General features: G+C 36.2%; 1 protein-coding gene across 1 annotated transcript in view; it reads left to right on the plus strand.

Moving 5' to 3' along the window:
• Positions 1-521: 521 nt before the first annotated feature.
• LOC127655449 (tumor necrosis factor receptor superfamily member 11B-like) overlaps positions 522-16,848 on the plus strand; it is a 36,681-nt gene continuing 20,354 nt past the window's right edge. The window contains exons 1-3 of the mRNA XM_052143277.1: positions 522-620; positions 12,020-12,383; positions 15,404-15,619. Of these exons, the coding sequence (XP_051999237.1) occupies positions 573-620; positions 12,020-12,383; positions 15,404-15,619 (628 nt within the window). The 5' untranslated portion in view covers positions 522-572. The remainder of the gene's footprint in view (positions 621-12,019; positions 12,384-15,403; positions 15,620-16,848) is intronic.

Below are 16,848 nucleotides of genomic sequence, written 5' to 3' on the forward strand. Positions count from 1 at the left end.
TTCTGTGAAAACCGCAGTGAAAAGGGATCCTGGCACTAGTATCCTAAAAAAATAGAAAAGTGTATAATTGTGAAGTGCTTGTCAAAGTAAATTTACAACTGGTTTATTTCTTTTCCTCAAGTCAAGCCACCAGAGCAGTCTAGTGTTAAATATATAATACAGATTTCATATTCAGTTATAAGCATAATAAAACAATATATTTTTATTATGATTGTGACAATCAATCCTTCCTGATCAGTAGTTAAAGGTAATGTTATTATCAAGGAAATGTGTTATTGTGGCAATTTGGAAATGGCATGTATTTTTACTGACATAGTCTTGAAATATCCACGTCATAGTTTAATTCATGAAGCCAGTCATCGTATTTCCGAATAACCTAAAAATACGCACTTATTTCATGCCTGCTCAAGAGAGCACTTGGCGCAGGTATGATTATCCCTCATGAGTCCAGACAGCAAGAGGATGGACAGCAGTGCCATAAAGTGGGTGGGCACCTTCTGACTTTATCCCTTAAACTAGAAGTGTGGAAACGAACTGGTCCACTTTTTGCGAGACTTGTGCGTGTGCTGAATATGCCTCCACCGACAGCAGTGAAATTACAGATGTTGAGTATGATGATGGTGAGCAATTCTTCACTAGACCGGCTGGTCCATTTGTGTCTTTCTTGTCATTTTATGATGATGATGATTTACATATGAAAACGTTTGAAAACCGAGGACTGTAGCGGAATTCTCTATACAAACCTATGTTTTAAAAGTTTGTGACATAACGGACAGTTTCTGTGCAGTCGAGAAGCGCAGGTGAATGAAGCGGCTAATCGATTGATATTTTCATTCAAACTCATTAAAACGTTCGGATGTTTGAAAGACGGGCTTTATAGGAGTGTTCGAAGTCAGAACGCGCCAAAAATCAAACATAATTTTTGGGATGCCTAAAAATTTTGTCTAGTTTGGTAACTCACATGGTTTTGAGATGCAGCTTATTAATGGTTTAGCCTATATTGGCTATAGTTTACCCAGAATAACCCTAGGTAGCACAGTTAAGTTATTGTTGATTTGATTGTTCAGTACCAAAAGCATTTGCATAGCTCCGGTTTCAGTGGAGAAGTCTTAGTAATAGGACACGCTGTTACAAGGTTTAAATTAACAGTAATATTATAAAGCTTACCAAAAACGTACAGTTAAATCTATAAAGACATGTTGTTTTCATTACAGCCCATGTACATCCATACATGTATAATTAGCCTACATGTATAATTAATAAGTGTGGCATATCAAAGTTATTTCAAAATAAGTGCATGAAGCTCTGTGAACACTGTGATGTAAATGTGAATGATTACATTTAAATTTTAAATATATTTTTTTATAAAGTTGGTTTAAATGAGTAGAAAGATGAGGCTCTAATACAAATGAAGGTACCTATTGATGAACCTCAATTTTCTATTGACCAAATTGGATTTCATTTTCTTGTAATATTGTGTATGGTTGATGTTTTCAGTCTTTTTATCCTGTACAGCTCTCTACTGCCCTTTGATGTGTTTTGCATGTGTGGCTATATGTGCTTCTGTAACAGTATTTGCATGAATCCATGTTTTGGATAATGGTCAAAGTTATCAAACACGACTCAATCGACTTTCCGTATGTTTGTCTTTTTTCGGAAGACATTTGTTTATGTGGAGATGTGGATTCCCTTGGAGGTGCTCTTTAGAATAATGTAGGTTGAGCTGGTTTAATATGAAAACAGTGGAGCTGTTATCTTACTGTTATCTGGATAGTGCGAAAATGTCTGAACTTCCCTAAATTGTGTACTGTCTGTTTGGCTGTTGCTATTACCTTCAGAGGGCAGAAAGAGGTAGTCCTTCAAATCAGCATGATTTGTTTTCACCCATCTGGAATATTGCAGAGGTCATGGCTATATTAATCAAGATATGCACCCACAATGTTTATTTAGTCAGGAGCAAAATATCATGAAAGGAACTACAAAATATTAACTTCCTCTTTTATACCAGCGCTAGTTGTGCCAATTCCGAAGCAAAAAGCATTTTTTTAACTGTCTTTCTCAAGTAGCAATAATGATGTCAGATCTCAAACCGACATGTTTTTGTTTTTATATTGTTCAGACTATATAAGAAAATATAACCTTCACAGATAAAGCTTATAATGGTGGAACAGTTTGTGCATTTCTGATGGCTTTAAATTATGGCTTTAAAGGTTTTTGATTGTCCAGCCAAATGTGTATTTTTACAAAATTTTAACAAAATGTGTAGTTACTGCATTTTGCCTCTGCAGGGTAGAATACTCCCATGCATTTTATGATAATAAATGGATGTCTCTATTATTCCATGAAATATACCATAAAATAAAATCTTTGGGAAATCATAAATTTATGCCACAACTATTCTGCTCTAAAGCCTCTCAATACAAAAAATACAGAAACCCAAGATGTGCTAAACCAGTTTAGCTTCAAAACCAAGACTTTATATTGGATATAGAGTGGTGATCAACACAATACCAAAATTGATTATTGTAGAAAAGTAAGAAAAAATGTAACCAGCTCTTCCACAGATTGACTGTATATCTGCGATATTCACCTTGCCAAATTAATGAATGGAATAGTCCATTTGCGGGAGTGTCTGGACAATTCCTACAAATATTGCATACAAATTTGGGACATTCTTGTAATTTATGAGGCAAATCTAATACTGCTCTAAAGAAATGCAATAAAGCAAATACATTATTTTATTTTAAGTATATGCTTTTCAAGCTGTTCACTACTGGTTTTAAAATGACAAAAGCTGAATAGGTAAATGGTTTGGTTTCTAAATGTTTCTTGAATTCACAGCACAAAACCCAATTATGTTTGGTATACAAATCATGTTTATTCTTACTGCAAGCAAACAAAGTTTAATGTAGTCAGAGTCATACTTCCTTTTACTTTAGTTCTGTTCATTTTTGTTTTTTTTAAGATGAGTGCAAGCCACGCAACCTTATCATGTTGACATTTATCTAATTTGTCTTGCTAGCTTCTACCAAGTGGCAGATGAATTTGCTGCAATATACTGCAGAATTTGATTGGGTGTACAGCCAGACATAAACAACTAAAGATATAGAAGGTGTGTTCTCTTTCGTTTAAAGTGTTGATCAGCCTATTCACATCATGTGCATTTAAATATTATATGAATAGGTTTATTTTATTTCCACAACCTTGTCCGAACATACCGTGACCCATTTTTGGGTCGCAACTCACCAGTTCAAAACCACTGATGTAAATTAATTTGCCTTGAATTGAAAATTTTCTGAGATATATGCATCACAAATACTGTAAGTAGAATAATATTTTGGGGAAAACAAATGTGGTGCTGGCATCAATGGAGTTCCTTTTATCAGATTAACACTCTATTCATGAAATATGTTTTGTCTGCTTTTTATTTTTTTTTGTCTGGTATAGTTCCTTTCTCTTAAATGTCAAACTGGACCACAGAGAGAGAGAGAGAGAGATTGTTGGTGGGCTAGGTAACTTGTGCTGTCCTGTCTCCAGTGTTGGGTCTCATTTGCATTAAATCCAGTATCTCTCTCATCTATGCATTGTGTTCAAGGCTGATGGCTTTATGATGTAAGGAGAACCACAGCCTTATTTGATGCCAGGCCTCCCAGACAGAGAACCGATAGCCCAAAGGGGCCAGAGAGAGAGAGAACTAGGGAGCTTTACAGTCAGAGTTCAACAGTGATGTAGGTCTACAGTATATGATGTAACCCTGTAACCACAATTAGTAAATCCTTGCAGTATCATAGGATGCCTTCTGCACTTTTCAGTTTAACTAAGTAACTTTTAACAAGCTTATTACTCATGATTTCAGAAATAGTCATTTTTTGTTTAAAATAATGAACACGCGCTTTCTCATCTTTTAGGTATGTAGATGTTTCATAGTCTTCCATGTGAGTGTTAACCAATATTACTCCTGGTTCCTCTGGGATCCAAATCATCAATTCCGGTCTCATGTTTTAAGGTTCCACGATTGCTCTCTTAAAACACTGGGATGTCTTCCTAAATGTAGTATACCTTGAAATCAAGCATTTGAATTTGCAGCTGGATCTGGGCCACTGGATTCATCTTTGTGAGTTTCTTTCAGATCATTTGAACGGTGTAATTACAACTGTCAGAGACGATACAGTTGTATGTAATTTTGGGTTTGAATACTGTACACATCTGTCAAATGGCAACCTTGTTCACAGTGCCAAAAGGCTAAAAGTTCACCGGCTCTTCCACGGTTTGACTGTAAATCTGCGGCATTGACCATGGTAATTTTCATTTTACACTTTGCCTTTTATGGTAAAAACAGAATAGTCCATTTGATGGAATGTCTGGATTAGTTTTTAAAAATCACATAAAGGTCTAGAAAAAAATAGTGTAATTTATGCTGCAGGTGAAGATACTGCTGTAAAGGAACTCAATGTGTGCTCTTAGAGGTTCAAAACTGGTTTTGCTTCAGGACACTGGTTACATGGTGAATTCAGCAACAGGAGGTAGAAAGTTCTGCTGCTGAAATCGATCTGTTCTTAACGAAATTCGAACCACTGCCCCCAGTGGTGGAAGCTAGAAGTGTTGTAAATTTTGTTGTAAATAATTTGTTACAGCCAACAGGTGTGCATATTTTATTAACCCTACTCCCAACCCTAAACCTAACGTCAATAGAGTAAAAATGTAATTTTACAGGAAAAGGTAACCTCTGAATCGCACTCATTATTGTTTATGTCAAGGTGATTACTTCCTAGTTTCCACTGGACCAGAACCTGAATCTCAGAGCAAGGTGAACACATTTGAATTGATGCATAAAATGTCTGATCGGGAATGCCATATGTCAATAATTCAGCAGAATAGGGTCGATTTGAAAGTATATGAACATTCGGATGCAGCATGTTGATTTGCTGTGTTAACATGTTTTTCAGGACCCAAATCTTACATTGGACATCAACTGCTGAGTGGAACGGTACCAAAAATGTTTTTTTGATACAAAAGTATACAGAAATATCCTTAAAATCAAGCAATAAAATGTCTTAATATTTACTGAATTTCAAATCGATACAATACAGGTTCATCCAACACTTTATTTTATGAAAGGAAATGTCAGTAAACTAGGGATGCACCGATACCACTTTTTCTCTTCCGATCCAATATCGGAAATCTCAGTATCGGCCGATACATATCCCAAGCCGATTCCAGTGTTGATTTTTTGCATAATCAGTTTAGAATATCTTTACATTATTGTGTGGAACTAATTGGGAGCACTCTTTAGAATGTAAAGAAACACAAACCTCTGACTACACATTATTTCAATGTAAATGTAGAGTTTATTAAGAAAAACTTTATTGTTTACTAGTATACTGGATAATGTAGCAACAAAATTAAACAATAATTTCAGTCTTCAAATCTTCAGTAGAAAGAAACCAGAGTTTTATTTTTGCCTTTATTTTTGCCCTTCAACTTGCATCTGGACTTCAGATCAGATTCAGATCTCTTTTTTGTTCAATTTAGTTGTAAGATATCAGTCCACTTTTCATTCACACAGTTATTTTTTTGGAACCCATTCAATTTAAATCCGATACCTAAATCGGAGACAATACCGATTCAGGTATCGGATCGGTGCATCCCTACAGAATCATTACATAATTATTTATACAATTCAAATGACTCAGTGTTAGACTTAATGGTAAGGTTTAGGTTTGGGTTAGGGGTTAAACTTGAAAAATAACATGGTTGGTTTGTCTATATTTTTTGATGGAAGTAAAAGTTGTACGTTGTTGTATGAGCCAATCTCGTTCTAATTGTTACAACTTGTCATGCGACCTGGTTGGGTGAATGAACAAATAAAGAGTCCTGCCCCAAACTCACGCCATTGATTGAGTCAGTGTTGTTGTGTCAGGCGGGTCAGGATTCTTAAACAAACAGAGAAATTGTTATGGCGGCACAGAGATTTAATGTTTACAGTTTTTGAGGAAATCAACCTATGAATGGTTTACTTATAGTTGTCTCTGCGTGTTAAGTTGGGACAAGAGAAAGTATTTTAACACTGAGTTACAAACTTCAAACTATGAAGTTACAAACTTAGGCTTCAATATATTCTGGGTCATATTTATTTTATCTTGCGTAGTTTAGTTCATGTTTTTCGAGTGCCAAAAGGCTAAAAGTTCACTGGCATTTCCACAGTTTGACTGTGTATCTGTGGCATTCAACGTGCTAAAAAACGAGTTAAAGGACTTAATTATTTCCTCACCGAGTTCCACCACCTGCTGTGGAGAACACAATGTTTGGTCTGGAGACTCAGCCGAGAGGGATTTATGGGTATCTTGGCATCCTTCCTCTCTCTCATTCCGTCTCTTTCAAAGCTTGTGAATCCTGCTTATTTGACAAGAGCCAAGAGCAGTCACACCATGGCCTGTGCGATATCCGGAGTGTTTTGTTTGTCATGGCAGCAGTGCGAGGGGGAAGTCCCCAGGGAAAATTACTCTCTACTGATGCTTTGCGGCGGAGATCTGAGCCACATACGAGCTTCTACTGGCTGTCCGACAATACATTGCTTTGCATAGCTTGAAAAACAAAGATTTTGCCATTTTGATGCTTCTGTACAGGACACACGACAGAAAAAAAAAAGAGGTGTACATTTGTGTAAGAATTGTATAAAAGTTTCAGTTTTGTTAAAAATATGTTTGTTAAAAAAAGAAAACAGTTTCCATATATACCATTTTTTTTTCATCCTCTTGTTGCTCCAAATTTGTACAACTTTCTTTCTTTGGAGTTTGGACCAATATAAGTGAGTAAATGATGACAACATTTTGAGTGAACTATCCCTTTACAATCCAGCCTGTTTTCATTTAAAATATGTGACTGTGGTTTATTACATGCATTGCAGCAGTTCTGCAGTGAACATTTCCTTTGAGTAGCACTAAAAGCTAATTAAATAGTATCCCAAAGGTGTCTAACTCAGTTCCTGGAGGGCCACAGTCCAGCAGAGTTTAGCTCTAACCCTAATTAAACACACCTGAAACAGCTAATTAAAGTCTTCAGGAGTGCTTGAAGATTACAAGGAGGCATGTTAGTACAAGGCTGGAGCTAAACTCTGCAGGGCTGTGGCCCTCCAGGAACTGAGTTTGACACCCCTGTACCAAACAGATGAGGTTTAAGTTTAATAATATATCGGGGGCCTGGGTAGCTCAGCTAGTAAAGACGCTGACAACCACACATGGAGTCGCAAGTTCGAATCCAGGGTGTGCTGAGTGACTCCTATCAACCAATCCTCCTAAGCAACCAATTGGCCCAGTTGCTAGGGTGGGTAGAGTCACGTTGGGTTAACCTCCTCGTGGGTGCTATAATGTGGTTCTCGCTCTCGGTGGGGTGCGCTCAACAAGCCACGTGATAAGATGCACGGATTGACGTCTCAGACACGGAGGCAACTGAGATTCGTCCTCTACCACCCAGATTGAGGCGAGTCACTACGCCATCACGAGGACCTAGAGCTCATTGGGAATTGGGCATGCCAAATTGGGGAGAAAGGGGAGAAACAAGTTAAATGCTCTATTAAATTTTAAACCAAACCCACCTCCCTACCCTAAACCTTAAACCTAAACTTAACAAATAGTGTCATAAAAAGCAAACATCTGAATCAACCACATAATTGTGTGGTACTTGCGTGCTCTTCAAGACTCGTACCATTGTCCTTTACATCGCAGGTAGGGTTGCTCCGAGACCAACATTTTGGCTGGTACCTCTGTATCGATACTAAACCGATACTGTAATCAACAAATAAAAAGCCTCAGATTTTTTTATAAAATGACACAGAAAATTACTTAATTAAAAGAAGTGTATAAAGTTTTTCAGACACAAATTATGCTTTTTCCGTTCAGATTTTTCTGGATACCATGTTACATTTTTTAATTAAATGTTATGATCAAATGGTGTTTAATCAAATTGATACATGTAGTTTTAATCAAATGAAAATATATGTATTTATTTACAAGAAAATTTTATTTTATTTTTGGTAAAATAAAATGCTGCACAAGTATTAATTTTTAATAAATTTTTTAATTAATTTTTATTATGAGTATTATTGCCATTTTTTAATATAGCATTTTTACACAGTAGTTATATTTTTCTGTTTTCAATTTCACACCTCCATTTGAATGGAACTTTCATGTTAGCGGGAGTTTATATTTTTCTTCCTATTTTTGATGGGTTAGTTATATCAAGCTAACCATTAATGCTGGGATACTCCTAGGGGTGTTTGATCTCAAGTTTTTTGGAGTCCACTCCGATTCCTGACTCCAGCTGTTGATTGAATCGACACTTCGACTCCTTTTATTTTCAATCAGGATAGTTTCAAAATTCAGGGCCATCACCAGGGATGGCCATTAGTGGGTAGTGCAAAACTTTTCGTTTTTGAATAGTCATTTGATCTCATTTAATGTAACATGAGATCACATTAAACTCTAATGATGATGCGCGAGAGCAGCACTGCAGTTCGCGCTTGACTGAGGAGAGGAAGAATTACACAGATCGCAGTCCAGATGCACTTTCCAAACAGCTTCAGGTGATGTAGATCGCAAAGTATGAGGGAATTAAAATGCAAAAATACAAAATATGTAAATATAGAAGCACTCTCGTTGTTGAATAAGTGGAGCTGGAGCTGCCCCTCCGCTGAAGCAAAACTTGCGTGTCGAGCGTCTTTAAAGGAAACACCCCAATGTTACATCTTAAATGCAGTTTTAATGCGTTATATCTTTATTAAAGTTCAAATAATACAGAAGCAGATCATGTAAATAAAAACAAACTCTGAAACTGCCATTTCTCTGTGTGGTCAGCGCCTCTTCTATGAGTTGTGCGAATCGTCCCTCGAGCATGCATGCTTAATGCAGCTAGATTATAACGTGATGGCTTGTGACTTATTGAATCTTAATATATGTCACTGTGCATTTCTTATCTTGAAGAAAATTGACCATTTACATTTATGCATTTGGCAGACACTTTTATCCAAAGCGATTACAGTGCCCTAATTACAGGGACAATTCCCCCGGAGCAACCTGGAGTTAAGTGCCTTGCTCATGGACACAATGGTGGTGGCTGTGGGGATCAAACCTACAACCTTCTTCTTACCAGTTCAGTGCTATAGCCCACTTCACCACCACCACTCCAGACCATTCACCTGAGAAGCAGCGTATACGATATTTAGACTTGCTTTTAGAGAATAGATCTTGAATATAAGTGTAATTTGTCTTTACTGCACTCGCAGAAGAATAACTGAGTGGAAAAAATACACTTATATACAAAATGCACTTACTGTATATTCAAGATTAATTATCTTAAAGCAAGTCTAAATATCTTATATGTTATATGTAAGTAAATGTATCTTGTTTTAAGGATTTTTAGATCATTTTAAAATGTAAAACATGACAAAAACACTTGATAACAATAGGATTTTTTGCATTGAATTTCTTTAGTGAATTAAACTTAAAAAAAATATATATATTTTCCTTTAATTCAGTGAATGAGTTTGTCCTCTTTGTTTTGTTAGTAAGCATGTTTAATACAACCTTTTAAGTCAGGGCACAAGCAGAATAATTGATTAATCTTTGCAATAATCGTTGAATAGTCAAATAATCGTTCTAATTATCGTTAGATTAATCAATTATCAAAATAATTATTAGTTGCAGCCCTATTTAATATACTGTATGTCACCTTACAAGTCATGCACTATAGTAAAAGTGTTTTGATGTCATAAGATAGCATGGTGTGAGAAACAGGACCAAAAGTATGTGTTTATGAAATGATAATCTGCCATTTTAAATTGTGATTTTTGTGAAAGTGAATATAAGCAATTGTTATGTAGCACCCCTAGTGTTTATTTCACCAGGAAACTTCTGCGATGCATACGAGTCATTTAAAAATAATTTTACAAAAATATAGATATAGTAACGTGATTCTGAGAAACTGTGTTAAAATCTGCCATCATTGTAAAAGGATCTACAGTACATAGTCAACCAGAATGAACCTCATTATCGCAGGGATTAAGACAGCAGTAAAAATATGCCAGCCACAAATGTAACTCTTTGCAAAATCACTGCCAGGGGGGGCCACTTTTTGCAACATAGTTTAGTGTGAAGACTGTGAGGGTCATTATGATTAACATAGTTAATATTATTATTTTTATTGTATTTTATTTTATTTTTTTACATTTTGATGTGTAGAAGGAGATCTAACAATGCAACGTTAATGGCAGCATTAAAGTTTTAGCTTAGTAATGAATTTACCATTTGCATATAGAAAAGATGCTAAAATATCAGCCTTTTCAATAAATGGAAACTGTTAGACATAGACATTGGTTATTTAATCATCTTCCTAAAAATCAAACAAAAATGAATTGTGAACATTCATAATTGTATTTGTTAATGCATTTAATTAATAGCGTTATTATATATAGAGTGGATCAATTGAACCCCTGCTCATAAATGTAATAAAATGTAAATGTGCTTATTTTGTTATTGTTAAATTAGTCGTAAAATTTGTTTGATGACACTTGTGGACCAATAGCCTACAGGCTGTGTGCAAATTTGCTATAATTTATATCTTTTTCTTATTGGATATGTGTTTTAAAGGTAAAATCGTAGACTGTTCATCGGTATGTTTTCAACTCACTTATATACAATTGTTTTTTGCTACTTTTATTTATTATAAATTATTATTATCATTATTTTTTTAATTGAATGTTGCTACTCTAATCTATTATGTTTGATCTTACTTGACAACATGCGAGTCACTGCCACTGCAATGAAATACAAATCCACTGACACAAGATGCAGGACAATCTGGTCTAAATAGATAGTGTGTACATTTATTTTTGACATTTTTTTAATTTGTGTAAAAATTCCAGGTTTGTCCTGATCCAAAGATCTGGGTGAAAATCTAAACAAGTTTTCGACAATCTTTTGGAAACTGAATGCCACTTAAAAATATGATACTTAAAATTTCCAAAAGTCCAAAATAACGCACATTGTTACGCACAACGCATAATGTGTTACAAATATTTTTTTTTTACATATTTCTCCACAAAACCCTTTAATATATTTGTTTATTCAAAGAAAGTGTCTGTCTTTGCATGGGGGATGGGAAGAACTGTGTGAGCAATTGTAGATAATAGCCCTCATTTGCAAGGCATTAGTTGCCCGTGTTTATTTATTTATTTGGAATTCATCTGGAAAAGTAAAATGAACCCAACAGACATGTGACTTGTCTTTATTGCATATATACACATTTCTTCACATAAATATTATTGTATCTTATATTTCTACTGTACAAGTTTCACACTTGTCTCCACAAAACCATTTAAAATATTTTATGCTAGTGTTTATTAAAAGAGAGAGTATGTCTTTGCTGCTGACATGAGATGGGAAGAAAAGTGGGATCGGGGAAAGGTGGTATAAAATCCACATCACATGCAAAATCAACACCAGAGACCGATACTCTACTGTTCACGGCATTTCTGTTAACAATACAGTGATATTCCAGAATTGATCAAGACTACCTCCCTCCCAGCCTTTACCTGAATCAAAGCCTGATTTTCACTAAGCACCTCCGATTACCATAAGAACAAAGTTTACTTTGCGTTATAATTAATTCCCTTTTTATAAATGTTTTATTCCACATTTAAAATACATGGTTTACGTTTATTAAAATAAAGTGTATGTCTTCATGACATGAAATATGGATAAAAGAGTGGGATCGGAAAAGAACGACAGATATCTGCTTAATGGTTTAGAGCTGCTAATGACTAATCAACGCTGTGATTGCTGCAGTACTAAACCTATTCTGGTTGAGTACCTACTGTGGTTAGGTTAAATAACTCTAAGATTTCTTAACTTTGTAAATTGTAGTAAAACTACAATAAACAAGTAAATCTTAGGTTATTTACCTGATCTAAGAATTGTTTTGCAGTGCTGACTTTCTCTAAACTGCTTATCCTATGTTTCCTCAGCTCTTTGCCATGTCTATCGCCTTGGCCTACGACGAAATACCCAAGTACCAGCACCGAGACCCAGTGACATCTAAGGTGCTGCTTTGTGACCAGTGCCCACCTGGCACGGCCGTGGAGCGCCACTGCAGTGCAGAGGAACCCACTATTTGTGGCCCCTGTCCAGAGAAACGCTTTGCAGAACAGTGGCACTGGGGAGACAGCTGTCAGCATTGCACATCTGTCTGCAAAGAAAGGCAGATGGTACGGAGGGAGTGTAACAGCACTCATGACAGGCTCTGTGAGTGTATTCACGGGTATCACCTGGTTGTGGAATTTTGTGTCCGACACACCACCTGCCCGTCTGGCTCTGGAGTCGTAGTGCAGGGTAAGTACACTCATCACATGTCAACAATACTACTTTGCCAATAGTATGTGGACACCCCCTTTTAATTAATTTCTAGGCCCCTTAAATTGATAATTGTCCCAAAGCTGAAAATTCTGCCATCATTTACTTAGCCTCAAAGAAGCCAGGCACCATTTCCCAACATCACTGATCACACTGATGCTTTCGTTTTGGAATGGGAGCAAATACCCACAGCCATGTTTCAACATACAGTATAGTGAAAAGCCTTCCCAAAGGAGTGGAAGCTTTCATAGCAGTAAAGGAAGGACCAACTCCCTATTAATGCCCATGGTTTTGAAATTAAATGCTCAACAAGCCCAGTTGGGTGTGGTGTTTGGGTGTCCACATAGTTTGGGCCATATAGTGAATGTGCTTAAAGCTTATTCATGAATTTAAGAGCACCGCTGTTCCAACCACTGTGTCTAAACACATCACTCAGCCATCTCACAGATTTGCCAGACATCTCAGTCATTTCTCACGGATCAATTTCAAACATCTCATTCACCAGTTTCATACATTGTGAGAATGTATTGCTTCAGTCCATTTCAATTATAGTTATTGGGGAGCCACAGAGGTTTGAAACTCAAGCTGGTTTCTGTGTCAGTCAGCTGACCCTCAATTAAACCCACAATTTACTCATATTCCTTGTTTTAAACATTTTAAATCTGTTTCAAGGTTAAGAAAACACACTCATTTCGAAGGAACATACACTCGCAGTTGGCCAATATCTCCCCTAAGCTTTCCCCGGCAGTCAGAACATTTGGATGCATGTATGTGTTGTCAAATCGCTTGTTAATCATGCTATTTGTTGTGTCGGTTGAGAAAGAGTGAAGTGGCTGAATTCCAAGAGAGCAAGTGGAAGTTATCACTTCTGCTGTTAGTAATGGAGTATTTAAGTGACAGTGCTGTTCATTAAATGGAATAACACTGTGGGTTGTTATCACACTGGCCACCCCACCCAAACATTAGCTATAGAAGCTAAGTGGGTTGATCTGACACATTCTTAAATTTGTGCATAATCCCAGATGTTTTTTTCTTTACCTTTTGTGAATCTCTGTGAATTACAGTCTTCCTAGCCCACATATATCACATCTTAAAAGGGAATTAACAGACCTATACCTCACAATATTATGAAATCTGATAATCACCAGTGAAGATGGCAAGGTTTTGTATTTTCGAAAAAATAAACATCTTATATTTATACATATACATTGTGGGGTATAGTCACATATTTGTTGTCAATATATGCTTTTCTTTTATAAAATGTGAACCACAAATATAAGTTGAGCAGAAAAACATTCCACCATAAGATGGCAACAGAGCTCCTTGTGTGCATACAGTTTATTGAGGACCTGTGCAGCCCTCTTCTGGCTGATTTGATTCTGTGAAATAACTAATATGCAGACAGACAGATGGAATGTGCTTATTTTATACAGGCAAGCACCTCTTACACCTCTTACTTATATCAAAAATATAGTTACTCTTTAAAAATGCCAAATTTACTTATTTAAACACCTACCTGGTCACTTAAATATCAAATTATGCAAAGTCATTCAGAGATATGACTCATTTTTGACCTAAAAATGTAAGTGACTGGTTCCTTGTAGTCATGTGTGACATTTAGGTGAATGTGTGAAGTGAATCATAAAAACATCACGTCATATAACTGTCATTGTGTTGCTTGCCAAACTGTGTGGGTGTTCAGATTGATTTAGATGATAGGTGTAACGTTGTGCTGGCACTGGCAATGACGTGAAGATGAAGAACCCAAGTGCAGTTTATTTACATACGTGAAATCCAAAACTCTAACTATAGACATGAAGTAAACAATTAACATGAACATAAACTTGGTTACATTAACAATACTTGACAAGAGACAATGGCAAACAAAAGGGCTTAAATACACAGACATTGGGTAAAACAATAACAAGAAAAACAAGAAATAGACAGAACTACACACACACACACACACACACACACACACACAGACAACAAGATATATAACAAGAATAATAACCTTAAACCAATGACAAACTAGAACTGATAATGAGTAACAAGACAATAAAACAATGAACACAAGACACATGAACATGGAGGAAACAGGAATCACATGACTAGGGATACAGGAACTAAACTTTTCAAAATAAAAGACATGAAATACATGAACACACACATAAACATTACAATATGTCACAATGTCTCAATTCTTACAGCGTTTTACAAGTGATACATGACAGACAATTTTACATTCTCAAAGATGTGGGTGTTTAAAAAGTGTTATTTTCTATTAAAAAGGGGGAAATTACCTACCTGTGACTTGTTGAAAGTTCATGTTAATGCTTTGTCCTGTTTACATTAGATCACTTAATGTTATTGATGGACCAGTAGGTATGTTCTACTGAATAGAGCTTTAGTCATATGCAAGAAAACTAACATTTCCTAATTCTACTATATAAATATGACCTTTTATGCAGTTGGACACCAGTAATAGATTTTGATAATAAATTATAATGTAAAGGGGTGGGTTAATGTTATTTTTCAGAGGAATTCCATAAATTTAGGTAGTTTAAATTAAACTCTTTTAGGATGTTAAAAGTGTCCTGTGGTGTGACATACTATACTTCATCTTTAGCTATTTTTTATACCATTTTGACAATTAATTTAAAGTTATCAGATATGCAGCTTTGATGCTCATATTACTGTAATTGAGACATTACATGTAATGTACTGTTTCTTTAAAAAGGCATTTCTCCAACCGTACCCATTTACAATAAACTAGTTAAGTCAAAATGTGATTAAAAAGGGGGGGCTAAGATATACATTTGCTCTATATAAATATACATTTTAACCTAATTGATGTCAAAAAAATAAAAGTCCATGGACATGGTTAAGTCAACTACCCACATACCTTCTTTGCAGAAAAAGTTGGACTAGGTTTTGCTATTCATTTGTATTATAATGTTACATATTGTAATTGTGCATGTTGATTGTGTGTTTTGTAGGCACACCAGAGAGGGACACAGTGTGTGAGAAGTGTCCTCAGGGTTATTTCTCCAGCACGTCCTCATTTATAGAGCCCTGCTTGCCCCACAGGGACTGCACTCGAATGGGTTTGAAGACCCTCATAGCAGGCACAGCCACCCAGGACACACTGTGTGAGACTGAGAGTAAAGACTTCACCATTGACTGCTCCCATCAGCACACAGAGTGTCAAACTGGTAAGATAGATAGATAGATAGATAGATAGACAGACAGACAGACAGACAGACAGACAGACAGACAGACAGACAGATAGATAGATAGATAGATAGAGTGAGTGATTGATTGATTGATTGATTTATTAATGTAAAATGTCAGAATACTAGTAGAGAGAATTATTTATTTCAGCTATTATTTCTTTCATCACATTCCCAGTGGGTACATACACTTAATTATTATTTGGTAGCATTGCCTTTAAATTGATTAACTTAAGTCAAACATTTTGGGTAGCCTTCCACAAGCTTCTCACAATAAGTTGCTGGTATTTTGTCCCATTCCTCCAAACAAAACTGTTGTAACTCTTTGAGCTCAACTTTCTGTTGAGTTTTTTCTGACTCAACAGAAAAACTGTTGAGTCAGGTTTGTAGACCTCCTTGCTCGCACATGCTTTTTCAGTTCAGCCCACAAATCAGATTGAGGTCAGGGTTTTGTGATGGCCACTCCAATACCTTGACTTGTTGTCCTTAAGCCATTTTGCCACAACTTTGGATGTATGCTTGTGGTCATTGTCCATTTGGAAGACCGAGCTTTAACTTCATGGCTGATGTCTTGAGATGTTGTTTCAATATATCCACATAATTTTCCTTCCTCATGATGCCATCTATTTTGTGAAGTACACCAGTCCCTCCTGAGCAAAGCACACCCACAACATGATGCTGCCACCCCCATGCTTCACAGTTGGGATGGTGTTCTTTGGCTTGCAAGTTTCACCCTTTATCCTCCAAACATAAAGATTGTCAATATGGGCAAACATTTCAAGTTTTGTTTCATCAGACCAGAGGAAATTTCTCCAAAAAAGTAGGATCTTTGTACCCATGTGCACTTGCAAACTGTAGTCTGTCTTTTTTTGTGCCAGTCTTGGAGCAGTGGCTTCTTCCTTGCTGAGCAGCCTTTCTGGTTGTGTCGATGTAGGACTCGTATTACATTGGATATAGAAACTTGTCTACCTGTTTCCTCCAGTATATTCACAAGGTTCTTTGCTGTTGTTCTGGGATTGATTTGCACTTTTCGCACCAAACTACATTCATTTATAGGAGACAGAATGCATCTCCTTCCTCAGCGATATGATGGCTGCATGGTCCCATGGTGTTTATATTTTCATACTATTGTTTGTACAGATGAACGTGGTACATTCAGGCATTTGGAAATTGCTCCCAAGGATGAACCAGACTTGTGGAGGTCCACAATT

Source organism: Xyrauchen texanus, chromosome 15, assembly GCF_025860055.1.
Source record: "Xyrauchen texanus isolate HMW12.3.18 chromosome 15, RBS_HiC_50CHRs, whole genome shotgun sequence".
In the NCBI taxonomy this organism is placed as follows: Eukaryota; Metazoa; Chordata; class Actinopteri; order Cypriniformes; family Catostomidae; genus Xyrauchen; species Xyrauchen texanus.